The 12,857-nt window shown below is 47.7% G+C and overlaps 1 protein-coding gene across 2 annotated transcripts; it reads left to right on the top strand.

Annotated features, from left to right (window-relative positions):
• The first annotated feature begins 212 nt into the window (after positions 1–212).
• Positions 213–9,779, top strand: NDUFS5 (NADH:ubiquinone oxidoreductase subunit S5). Of its 2 annotated transcripts, none has more exons than XM_055255230.2 (3): positions 213–361; positions 2,978–3,195; positions 9,556–9,779. In XM_055255230.2, exons 2-3 carry the CDS (start codon positions 2,980–2,982, stop codon positions 9,658–9,660), a joined length of 321 nt encoding a protein of 106 aa, XP_055111205.1. In that variant the 5' UTR covers positions 213–361; positions 2,978–2,979; the 3' UTR covers positions 9,661–9,779. The 2 variants fall into 2 exon arrangements, with proteins under 2 accessions (XP_055111205.1, XP_055111204.1); XM_055255229.2 differs by having other exon boundaries at positions 282–415.
• The last annotated feature ends 3,078 nt before the right edge of the window (positions 9,780–12,857 follow it).

Below are 12,857 nucleotides of genomic sequence, written 5' to 3'. Positions count from 1 at the left end.
CACCTCAGCCTCCTGAGTAGCTGGAAACACAGGCATGCACCACCATGCCCGGCTAATTTTTTATTTTTTATAGAGACGGGAGTTTCGCCATGTTGCCCAGGCTGTTCTCGAACTCCTGGGCTGAAGTTATCTTCCTGCCTCAGCCTTCCAAGGTGCTGGGATTGCAGACGTCAGCCACCGTACCAGGCCAAGGGGCTTGGTTTCTATGGTTTTCCGGGGAGACGGCTGAGGGAAGGTCGGCTTCCGACGTCTGGCTGCAAACGTCGCGCTGAGGTCATCCTTTACGGCAGGCGTCCGCGTCGCAAGCTAGTGGTTCTGAAGCTGCAGCCAGAGAAGAGTCAAGGGCACGAGCGTCGGATCGGTAGGGGCTGCTTATGTCCGCGCGGCAGCTTAGTTTAAGGACCTTCCTTCCGAGGTCTCTTTAACAGATTTCCTCTTGGCTTGCTGTGTGTCCCCTTCTCCCAGACCCGAACTCAGGGCGTGTTCCCTGCCCTCCCAGGCCGCTTCACCTCCACAGCTGATGGCACCGGAGCCTGCAGATTGCCGCTCTCTCCACTTTTCAGATTTGTTTAGGTTTTTGCCGGACTAATGTTTTGGCTTTCTGTTTCTTAACCTAAAGTCTACGATCCTTATCCCAGCTTTCCAGGCTCTGCGTGATTTCGGCCCTGCCAGCCTCCTGAGCTCATTTCATACTTTTCACCGTCATGCACGCTGCGCCCCATTGTCCCCCAAACATAGCCAGCACCTCCGGCTGTATGTAATTCGGGCTGTTGCCCAAGTGGAACACTCTGCCCACTGGTCTTCACTTGGCGAACTCGCAAGCCATGTTAAAGGCATTTTCAAGTCTCCGGGCAGAGTTGGTGATTCCTCCTTCGAGCTCTTACCCACTCGTGTTCCTTCCAGTGTATTCCCAATTCCGAGTGTGTCTCTGGTGCTTACATTGGAGCTGCTTTCCCCCGCATCTGAGTGCCTGGAACGTAACTACTCAGTAAATGATGACTGAGGGACGGGAAGGAACTTAAGAAATTAAATTCACCTTTTTGTTGAGATGGAGTTTCGCTCTTGTTGCCCAGGCTGGAGTGTAGTGGCGCGATCTCGGCTCACTGCAGCCCCTGCCTCCCGGATTCAAGCGAGTCTCCTCCCTGAGCCTCCCGAATAGCTGGGATTACAGGCATGCACCCCCACTCCCGGCTAATTTTGTATTTTTTTAGTGGAGCCAGGATTTTGCCATGTTGGTCAGGCTGGTCTTGAACTCGCGGCCTCAGGTGATCCGCCCGCCTCGGCCTCCCATGGTGCTGGAATTACAGGCGTGAGCCACTGCGCCCAACTAAATTCACCTTTAAATCTACCATGAGTACACATTTATATTGATATTTGTGAGTGTGCGCGCGTTTCCTTTCAGTCATCTTAGGCAGTCAGGGTTTGTGTGTGTGTGTGTGTGTGTTTACATTTAACATTATTATGTATTTGCATGTAAATTTTTTTCCCAAATGTCTGTAATGTTCTACAAAGTGAGTCTCAACCCATTTCTTTCGCTCTGGTTTTTTTTTTTTTTTTTTTTGAGACAGGATCTCGCTTTGTTGCCCAGGATGGAGTGCAGTGGCCAGGTCATAGCTCACTGAAGCCTTGAACTCCTGGCCTCAGTCTCCTGCCTCAGCCTTAGGAGTAGCTGGACTACAGGTGCATACCACCACAAGTGCCTTTTTTTTTTTTTTTTTTTTTTTTTTTGAGACAGAGAACCTGACCAAAGGGTCTAAATTCTTTTTTTCTTCTTTTTTTTTGAGACAGAGTCTCGCTCTGTCTCCCAGGCTGGAGTACAATGGCGGATCTTGGCTTACTGCAAGCTGTGTCTCCCCGGTTCAAGCAGTTCTCCTGTCTCAGCCTCCCGAATAGTTGAGATTACAGGCATGTGCCAACACGCCTGGCTAATTTTTTTGTATTTTTAGTAGAGACCATATGGCCAGGCTGGTCTTGAACTCCTGACCTCAGGTGATCCACCCACCTTGGCCTCCCAAAGTGCTAGGATTACAGGCATGAACCACCGCGCCTGGCCCACAAGTGGCTGATTAAAAAAAAAATTTTAGGCTGGGTGCAGTGGCTCACACCTGTAATCCCAACACTTTGGGAGGCCAAGGCAGGCGGATCACCTGAGGTCAGGAGTTCAAGACCAGCCTCGCCAACATGCTGAAACCCCATCTGTACTAAAAATACAAAAATTAGCCGGGCGTGGTGGTGCACACCTGTAGTCCCAGCTACTTGGGAGGCTGAGGCAGGAGAATCGCTTGAACCTTGGAGGAAGAGGTTGCAGTGAGCCGAGATCGCGCCATGTCCTGCAGCCTGGGTGACAGACCAAGACTCCATCTCACATGGTAGGTGAGCCACTGCTCCTGACCTAGAAAAGATTTCTATGCATTGTTCTTTAGTTATACTCTTTTCCTTGAGTTTTGAAAAAGCATAAAAACTGCTTATCTGCCATAAACTGGAAGAACCTATTTAATGAAAAAGTTTGGTGAGAAGAAATCGGGAGAATAACATCAAACAGTGTTCTAAAGGGCTACTTATCGGCCAGGCGCGGTGGCTCACGCTTGTAATCCCAGCACTTTGGGAGGCCAAGGCGGGCGGATCACGAGGTCAGGAGATCGAGACCACGGTGAAACCCCGTCTCTACTAAAAGTACAAAAAAATTAGCTAGGCGTGGTGGCGGGCGCCTGTAGTCCCAGCTACTCGGAGAGGCTGAGGCAGGAGAATGGTGTGAACCCGGGAGGCGGAGCTTGCAGCAAGCGGAGATCGCGCCACTGCACTCCAGCCTGGGCGACAGAGCGAGACTCCGTCTCAAAAAAAAAAAAAAAAAAAAATAGCTAAAAAAAAAAAAAGGGGGCTACTTATCATGATTATCTAATTTTTTCTTAGAAATTTCTCAGTTAATTGCCCTCTTGTGGTATTTTATTTACTTATTTTTTTAAATCTTCCGTTACAGCCATGCCTTTCTTGGACATCCAGAAAAGGTTCGGCCTTAACCTAGATCGATGGTTGACAATCCAGAGTGCCGAACAGCCCTACAAGATGGCTGGTCGATGCCATGCTTTTGAAAAAGAATGGATAGAATGTGCACATGGAATCGGTTATACTCGGGCAGAGAAAGAGTGCAAGATAGAATATGATGATTTCATGGAGTGTTTGCTTCGGCAGAAAACGGTAAGAAAGTGATGGAGGTGGAAGCTGAATTACTTTCTTGTTCCTTTGGGATTATTCTTTTTTTTTTTTTTCTTTTTTTTTTGAGACGAAGTCTCACTCTTGTCCCCTAGGCTGGTGTGCGATGGCGCCACCTCGGCTCAGCCTCCCAGGTTCAGGGGATTCACGTACCTCAGCCTCCTGAGTAGCTGGGATTATAGGCACCTGCCACCACGCCCGGCTAATTTTTGTATTTTTAGTAGAGACAGGGTTTCACCATGCTGGCCAGGCTGGTCTAGAACTCCTGACCTCAGGTGATCCGCCCGCCTCGGCCTCCCAAAGTACTGGGATCACAGGCGTGAGCCACCGTGCCTGGCCTCTTTTGGGATTACTCTTAAGTGTTTTTCGTGGGTCATTGAGCAGTGGCTTGCCAAATGTGAATTGGCAAAGCTTTGCTGGTGAAATACCTTTCCTACTTTGGTACCATGATGAGGAAATTAAATGCCTTCAGGTATGAGGATGGTCCATTGTTCCTCAGCATTCTTTCTCTTCTCCCAAATTTTCCTTAGTATTTGACCCTGCTCTAGCTACCAGGTTAGAAATTGCATGTGTGTGTATACCCTTTTTTTCAGTTGGCTGTGAAGCAGAGAATATCAGCTAGCTTTGGATGTTGACCCTTGAAAATCTTTGGGTGAAAATATTTCAAATTCATTGAATCCTCATTGGAAAAGAGGTTTAACCTTGCAAATCCATTACATTCAACATCTTTGGATTCATTCCACTCTGAAGAAGATGGAGGTGTTGATGAGATTGCTGTACATGAGCCTGAACAACGATGCAGTGGAAAAGGGATGTTAACAGCTTAGTGTTCATCTCCTCAAAAGTTGAATGAGTTGGCCAGGCATGGTGGCTCACGCCTGTAATCCCAAGACTTTGGGAGGCCAAGGCGGGTGGATCATGAGGTCAGGAGTTTGAGACCAGCCTGGCCAATATGGTGAAACCCTGTCTCTACTAAAAATACAAAAATTAGCTGGGCGTGGTGGTGGGCGCCTATAGTCCCAGCTACTCGGGAGGTTGAGGCAGAAGAATTGCTTGAACCCGGGAGGCAGAGGTTGCATGGAGCCGAGATCGTGCCACTGCACTCCAGCCTGGGCGACAGAGCGAGACTCTGTCTCAAAAAAAGAAAACCGGCCGGGTGCGGTGGCTCAAGCCTGTAATCCCAGCACTTTGGGAGGCCGAGGCGGGCGGATCACGAGGTCAGGAGATCGAGACCATCCTGGCTAACACGGTGAAACGCCGTCTCTACTAAAAAATACAAAAAATTAGCCGGGTGTGTTGGCAGGCGCCTGTAGTCCCAGCTACTTGGGAGGCTGAGGCAGAAGAATGGCGTGAACCCAGGAGGCGGAGCTTGCAGTGAGCCGAGATCGCACCACTGCTCTCCAGCCTGGGGGACAGAGCAAGACTCCGACTCAAAAAAAAAAAAACCCATGCAGTGGCTCATGCCTGTGATCCCAGCACTTTGGGAGGCCGAAGTGGGCAGATCACCTGAGGTCAGGAGTTCAAGACCAGCCTGGTCAACATGGTGAAACCCAGTCTCTACTAAAAATACAAAAATTACCCAGGCATGGTGACAGGGGTATGTAATCTCAGCTACTCAGGAGGGTGAGGCAAGAGAATTGCCAGAAACTGAGAGGCAGAGGTTGCAGTGAGCTGAGAACACACCACTGCACTCCAGCCTGGGTGACAGAGCGAGACTCCGTCTCAAAAAAAAAAAAAAAATGGCCTGGCACAGTAGCTCACGCCTGTAATCCCAGCACTTTGGGAGGCCAAGGCAGGCGGATCACGAGGTCAGGAGTTCGAGACCAGCCTGACCAACATGGTGAAACCCCGTCTCTACTAAAAATACAAAAAAATTAGCTGGGTATAGTGGCTGGCGCCTATAGTCCCAGCTGCTCGGGAGGCTGAGGCAGGAGAATGGCATGAACCTGGGAGGCGGAGCTTGCAGTGAGTCGAGATTGTGCCACTGCACTCCAGCCTTGGTGACAGAGCGAGACTCCGTCTCAAGAAAAAAGAAAGAAAAGAAAAAAAAAGATTTTGATAAATTGATACCAACAGGAGGCATTGTAGTAAGGTGGAAAGAACATTGGATTGGGAGTTAGGAGAGTCAGGTTCTGATGCTGGTTCTGCCACCACTCATTTGTTGTTGGTTGGTTAATTTTAATTTATGTTTTGAGACAGCATCTCACTCCCGTCGCCCAGGCTGGAGTGCGGTAGCGTGCTCACGGCTCACTGCAGACTCAACTTGGGCTCAGGTGATTCTTCCACTTCAGCCTCCCAAGTAGCTGGGACTACAGGAGTGTGCCACCACGCCCAGCTAATTTTTTGTATTTTAGTAGAGACAAGGTTTCACCATGTTGCCCAGGCTGATCTCGAACTCCTGATCTCAGGTGATCTCTCTGCCTTGGCCTCCCAAAATGCTAGGATTACAGGTGTGAGACACTGCACCTGGCCCTAATTTTGATTTTATTTATATAAAATAGAAATGGGGTCTCCCGGCCGGGCGCGATGGCTCACGCCTGTAATCCCAGCACTTTGGGAGGCCAAGGCGGGCGGATCACGAGGTCAGGGGATCGAGACCATCCTGGCTAACACAGTGAAACCCCGTCTCTACTAAAAATACAAAAAATTAGCCGGGCGAGATGGCGGGTGCCTGTAGTCCCAGCTACTCGGGAGGCTGAGGCAGGAAAATGGCGTGAACCCCGGGGGGCGGAGCCTGCAGTGAGCCGAGATCGCGCCACTGCACTCCAGCCTGAGCGACAGCGAGACTCTGTCTCAAATAAATAAATAAATAAATAAATAAATAAATAAATAAAAAAGAAATGGGGTCTCCCTGTTTTGCCCAGGCTGGTCTCAAACTCCTGGGCTCAAGCGATCCCACATTGGCCTCCCAGAGTGCTGGAATTACAGGTGTAAGCCACCACACCCATCCTGTTAGTCGTGTTTTTGAGGCAGGTTCTTGTTCTGTCACCCGGGCTGGAGTGCAGTGGCGTGATCATAGCTCACTGCACCCTCAAACTCCTAGGCTCAAGTCATCCTCCTGCCTCAGCCTCCCAAGTAGCTAGGACTACAAATGCATACCACCATGGGCGGCTTTTTAAATTGTTTATAGAGACAAGGTTTTGCTATGTTTCCTTTGCTGATCTTGAACTCCTAGCCTCAAACGATCCTCTTGCCTGGGCCCCCCAAAGTGCTGGGATTACAGAAATGAGCCTCCACGTCCAGCAAACTACCACTAGTTTTGTGACTTTGAGCAAGTCACTTTCCTTTCTTAGTCTTGATTTCCTTATCTGAAACAATTAAAGAATTGCTCTAAGGTCACTTCCTAATCCTGTGAATTTATGAGTAGATAAGTTACCATTTTCAGGGTCACTTTAAGTGAATAGATACCTCCCTGTAAGTGAAGAAGCTAGTGAGTCAGAATTAGAATCAAGTCCTATTGTAAGTTCTTAGCATATTATAATGCATTTATTTCTCACAATTCTATGAAATGAGTTACTAGTAGTTTCCCCATTACACAGTTAAAAATTTAACTTTGGGAGGCTGAGGCAGTGGATTACCTGAGGTCAGGAGTTCAAGACCAGCCTGATCAACATGGTGAAACCCCCTCTCTACTAAAAATACAAAAAATTAGCTGGGTGTGGTAAGGGGGTGCCTGCAATCCCAGCTACTCAGGAGGCTGAGGCAGGAGAATCGCTTGAACCCGAGAGGCGGAGGTTGTAGTGAGCTGAGATTGCGCCACTACACTCCATCCAGCCTGGGCAACAAGAGTGAAACTCCGTCTCAGAAAAACAAACAAATGAACAAACAAAATTTAAGGCAAAGAAAAGGACATTGCCTGAACTTACATAGCTAGTAAATGGTGGAGCTGGGATTTTATCCTGGTAAGGCTGGCTTCAATACCTATGCTTTTATCCAGAGTTACTGCTTTTAGCTCAGAGAAAGATTTGACATATGGTATTGTCATAGTTCAAAACCATGACTAGTCTTGTGTTGGGAGACTCTTAAGTAAATGGTAAGAATGTAGTCTTTGAAAATGGTTAATGTTTATATCAGGGTTTTTTCTACGGAAGTTATATCAACACTACTTCTTTAAGGTTAATGAGATGTTTAACTGAATATACTAATTTTTCTTTTTTTTTTTTTTTTTTTGAGATGGAGTCTCGCTCTGTCGCCCAGGCTGGAGTGCAGTGGCGCGATCTCGGCTCACTGCAAGCTCTGCCTCCTGGGTTCACGCCATTCTCCTGCCTCAGCCTCCTGAGTAGCTGGGACTACAGGCGCCTGCCACCACGCCCGGCTAATTTTTTGTATTTTTAGTAGAGATGGGGTTTCACCGTGGTCTCGATCTCCTGACCTTGTGATCCGCCCGCCTCGGCCTCTCAAAGTGCTGGGATTACAAGTGTGAGCCACTGCACCTGGCTGAATATACTAATTTTTCATATCTTTGTGATAAGTTAGTCATTTGTTAAAAAAATTATGTCAGAAACTAGTCTAGGCACTAGGAATACAGTAAGCAAAACAGCAAAAAAAAATCTCAGACTCAGTGGAGCTTATGCTATAGTGGGAGGAAGGGCAGAAAAATAACAAGTAAAAATACACGTGATAATAAGTACTGTGAGGAGAATAAACAGGAGAAGGATAGAAAGTGCTAGGGGCAGGAGGTAGGTGGATGCTACTTTAAATAGGGTAGTCAGAGAAGATCTCAGCAAAAGCAGACAGACCAGAGACTTAAAGAAAGTGAGCCATATGGATATGAGGGAAGAATGTTCCATGCAGAGGAAACAGCAAGTGCAAAGGTCCCTGAGCTGACTGGAGGGAGCTAGGGGAATATTAAGAGATGAAGTCACTGGAGTAGGCCTTGTAAGCCATGATAAGGATTCGTCTTTTTGTCTCAGTAAGATAGCCACTGGAGGGTTTTGAGCAGAGGAATAATGTGATCAGAATTAGTAAATTTTCTGTGTCACAGAATCCAGGGACCAGTTTATTGTTCTGGCTTTGACACACTCATGTAACATAGTTTTGATTTGTTGAGAAGCAACCAATGCCCTATCTGAGTAGAAGAGACAGAATTCAGGACTCAGCGGTGACAAGTGGCTGAGTAAGAATCAAGCCTTTACTTCTATATGGGGAAAAGAGACCTCATATTGGCTATTTCTGCTTCATTCATACCCATTGCATAGTTACAGCAGCAGTGCCACTTCCACATAGAATATACAAGTGCTTGCCTGGCGCGGTGGCTCACGACTATAATCCCAGCACTTTGGGAGGCCAAGGCGGGCAGATCACGAGGTCAGGAGATCGAGACCATCTTGGCTAAGACGATGGAACCCTATCTCTACTAAAAATACAAAAAATTAGCCAGGTGTGGTGGCGGGCGCCTGTAGTCCCAGCTACTCGGGAGGCTGAGGCAGGAAAATGGCGTGAACCCAGGAGGTGGAAGTTGCAGTGAGCCGAGATTGTGCCACTCTGTCGCCCAGGCTGGACTACAATAGCGCGATCTCAACTCACTGCAACCTCCGCCTCCCAGATTCAAGCAATTCTTCTGCCTCAGCCTCCTGAGTAGCTGGGACCACAGGCATGTGCCACCACACCTGGCTAATTTTTGTATTTTTAGTAGAGACGGGGCTTCACCGTATTGGCCAGGCTGGTCTCGAACTCCTGACCTTGTGATTCACCCACCTTGGCCTCCCAAAGTGCTGGGATTACCGGCGTGAGCCACCACGCCCAGCCCAACTTTTATTTATTTATTTATTGAGACAAAGTCTCACTCTGTCACCCAGGTTGGAGTGCAGCGGTGCAATCGTGGCTCATTGCAACCTCTGCCTCCCAAGTTTAAGCAATTCTCCTGCCTCAGCCTCCCGAGTAGCTGGGATTACAGATGTGCACCACCATCCCCGAATAATTTTTGTATTTTTAGTAGAAACAGGATTTTACCATGTTGGCCAGTCTGGTCTTAAACTCCTGACCTCAGTGATCTACCTGCCTCGGCCTCCCAAAGTGCTGGGATTAAACTTTTGATATTTTAAAAGATTTTAGTATACACAAATATGCCTCTTAAAGGTTTTTGCAAATATCCATATTGCTATATATATATTAAGAACATTTTAGTTGTTAGTTTTCAGAGAGGTTATGTATACTAAAAATTTGTTTGAAAGCTTGGGAAGTGATTTCATGTTAATTCTTTAAAGGCAGACTTCATTTCAGAGGCCCCGTAAGATGAAAGGCCTTTTGTAGTTTAAAAATGAAACCAAAATTGATCTGTTTTTCCAGTTCTCACTTTTTGGCACATATCTCCTCCCTCAGTTTAATTATGTTTTCCTTTGACAGATGAGACGTGCAGGTACCATCAGGAAGCAGCGGGATAAGCTGATAAAGGAAGGGAAGTACACCCCTCCACCTCACCACATTGGCAAGGGGGAGCCTCGGCCCTGAGCAGAGCAGCTGCTGATGTCTGGAGGCTGATTTTCCTGTTCTCTGTTCTCCACTGGAAAGGTTGTTTATGAAAAACCTCCTTGTCAAAGTGTGTAAAAATAAAGGATTGCTCCATCCTATTTGTTCTATTTTCTCTTGGATCATGCCTTTCTTTTTTCTTTTTTTGTTTTTGAGACAGAGTCTTGCTCTGTTGGCCAGGCTGGAGTGCAGTGGCATGATCTCGGCTCACTGCAACCACCATCTCCCAGGTTCAGGTGGTTCTCCTGCCTCAGCCTCCCAAGTAGCTGGGACTGCAGGCACACACCACCACACCCAGCTAATTTTTGTATTTTTGGTAGAGGTGGGGTTTCACCATGTTGGCCAGGCTGGTCTTGAACTCCTGACCTCATGTGATCTACCCACATCAGCTTCCCAAAGTGCTGGAATTACAGGCGTGAGCCACTGTGCCCAGCCGCATCATGCCTTTCTATACTGAGATTGTAACCTATTTTTTAAATTTGATTTTAAAAACAGTTGAAACTTTTAAACAGTTCCTAAAAAATTAGCAGCTATGGAATAATAACTAACATTTAATTAACACTTAATGTGTATAAGGTACTTTAAATATGTTAACTCATTTAAGAAATTATAGTGTTTTCATTCTGGTTTTTCTTACATATTTTTCTCTCTCTCTCTTTTTTCTTTGGAGATAGAGTCTCATTCTGTTGCCCAGGCTGGAGTGCAGTGGCGTGATCTTGGCTCACTGATAACCTCCGCCTCCTGGGTTCAAGCGATTCTTCTGCCTCGGCCTACCAAGTAGCTGGGACTATAGGTATGCACCACCATGCCCAGCTAATTTTTGTATTTTTAGTAGAGACGGGGTTTCACCATATTGGCCAGGCTGGTCTGGAACTCCTGACCTTGTGATCTGCCCGCTTCAGCCTCCCAAAGTGCTGGGATTACAGGCTGAAGCCACCACACCCAGCCTTTTTTTTTTTTTTTTTTTGAGACTGTGTCTTACTCTTTCACCCAGGCTGAGTGCAGTGATGCCATCACTGCTCACTGGAGCCTCAGCCTCCTGGGTTCAGGCAGTCCTTCTGCCTCAGCCTCGCGAGTAGCTGGGACTACAGGTGTACGCCACCACTTCTGCCTGTGACTTATTTTTCATAAAACAGACTTGAGCTGGGAGAGGGAGGCAGTGGAGATAGGGATTGTGTGTTGACTGTAAGGTCTGTGAAGTCTAAGGCTAAGAAAATGCCAAGTTCAGATAATTTAATTTTGAAGAAGTAGTAACATTCTTTTAATTTGCCACTTTTTGAGATGGAGTCTTGCTCTGTCATCCAGGCTGGAATGCAGTGGCACGATCCCAGCTCACTGCAACCTCCGCCTCCCAGGTTCAAGTGATTCTTCTGCCTCAGCCTCTTGAGTAGCTGGGATTACAGGTGCGTGCCACCACGCCCGGCTAATTTTTGTATTTTTAGTAGAAACAGGGTTGCACCATGTTGGTCAGGCTGGTCAGAACTCCTGACCTCAGGTGATCTGCCCACCTCGGCCTCCCAAAGTGCTGGGATTACAGGCGTTATAACAGTGGCATATTAGCACTAGTTAACTTTTTTTTTCTTTTTAAAATTTATTTTATTTTGAAATAGAGTTTCACTCTGTTGTGCAGGCTGGAGTGCAATGGTATGATCTCAGCTCACTGCAACCTCCATCTCCCAGGTTCAAGTGATTCTCTCACCTCTGCCTCCCGAGTAGCTGGGACTACAGTCAGGTGCCACCACGCCCAGCTAATTTTCATATTTTTAGTAGAGACAGGGTTTCACCGTGTTGACCAGGCTGGTCTTGAACTCCTGACCTCAAGTGATCCGCACCCTCCCCCCCGCCCACCCGGCCTCCCAAAGTGCTGGGATTACAGGTGTGAGCCACCATGCCCAGCCTATTTTATTCTTTAATATTAATTTTTTGAGACAGGGTCACTGAGACCTAAGTGCAGTGGCCTGATGACGGCTCACTGCAGCCTTGACTTCCTGGGCTGCAACGATCCTGTCAACTCAGCCTCCCAAGTTTCTGGGACCACAGGTGTATACCACTATGCCTGGCTAATTTTTGTATTTTTTGTAGAGACGGGGTATTGCCATGTTGTCCAGGCTGGTCTCAAACTGCTGTGCTCAAGCGATCCACCCACCTCGGCCTCCCAAAGATTACAGGTCTGAGCCATAGTTAACATGTTCAGAAGCTTCTGGTTTTTGTTTTTGAGGTGGAGTCTCTCACCCAGGCTGGAGCGCAGTTAACACCATCTTGGCTCACTGCAACCTCCGCCTCCAAGGTAAAAGAGATTCTCTTGCCTCACTTCCTGAGTAGCTGGGATTACAGGCATGTGCCACCACGCTCAACTAGTTTTTGTATTTTTAGTGGAGACAGGGTTTCACCATATTGGATGTTGACCAGGCTGGTCTCGAACTTGTGACCTGAAATGATCTTCCCACCTCAGCCTCCCACAGTGCTGGGATATCAGGCATGAGCCACCGTGCCTGGCTAGAAACATGTTTTTAAAAGAAACAGGCCAGGTGTGGTGGCTAACGCTTATAATCCCAGCACTTTGGGAGGCCGAGGAGGATGGATCCCTTGAGGTTAGGAGTTGTAGGCCAGCCTGGGCAACATGATGAAACCCTGTCTCTACTAAAAATGCAAAAATTAGCCGTGTGTGGTGGCGGGTGCCTGTAATCCCAGCTACTCAGGAGGCTGAGACAGGAGAATCGCTTGAACCTGGGAGGCAGAGGTTGCAGCAACCTGAGATGGCGCCACTGCACTCCAGCCTGGACAACAAGAGCGAAACTCCCATCTCAAGAAGAAAAAAAAGACCCAGATGTAGAAAGTATGAAGCTGCCTGGACATGGTGGTTCATGCCTGTAATCTCAGCACTTTGGGAGGCTGAAGCAGGTGGATCGCTTAAGCTCAGGAGTTTAAGACCCGCCTGAGGAATGTGGCTAAACCTCGTCTCTACAAAAATTATCTGGTGTGGTGGTGTGCACCTGTAGTCCCAGCTACTCGGGAGGCTGAGGTGGGAGGATTGCTTGAGCCCAGGAGGCAGAGGTTGCAGTGAGCTGAGACTGTGCCACTGCACTCCAGCCTGGGCAACAGAGCCAGACCTTGTCTAAGAAAAAAAAAAAAAAATTATATGGGGTTATAAGGAACCCAGAATATGAAAAAATAATCTT

Source organism: Symphalangus syndactylus, chromosome 12, assembly GCF_028878055.3.
Source record: "Symphalangus syndactylus isolate Jambi chromosome 12, NHGRI_mSymSyn1-v2.1_pri, whole genome shotgun sequence".
Classification (NCBI taxonomy): domain Eukaryota; kingdom Metazoa; phylum Chordata; class Mammalia; order Primates; family Hylobatidae; genus Symphalangus; species Symphalangus syndactylus.
Note: the sequence above shows the minus strand (reverse complement) of the source record. Positions and strands in the feature narration are given on the sequence as shown.

Bases quoted from the DNA above. Each gene is read 5' to 3' on its own strand.
- NDUFS5 (XM_055255230.2), top strand. From the start codon at position 2,980: ATGCCTTTCTTGGACATCCAGAAAAGGTTCGGCCTTAACCTAGATCGA. The intron at 3,196-9,555 runs GTAAGAAAGTGA...TTCCTTTGACAG, and splicing joins GTTTGCTTCGGCAGAAAACG to ATGAGACGTGCAGGTACCAT.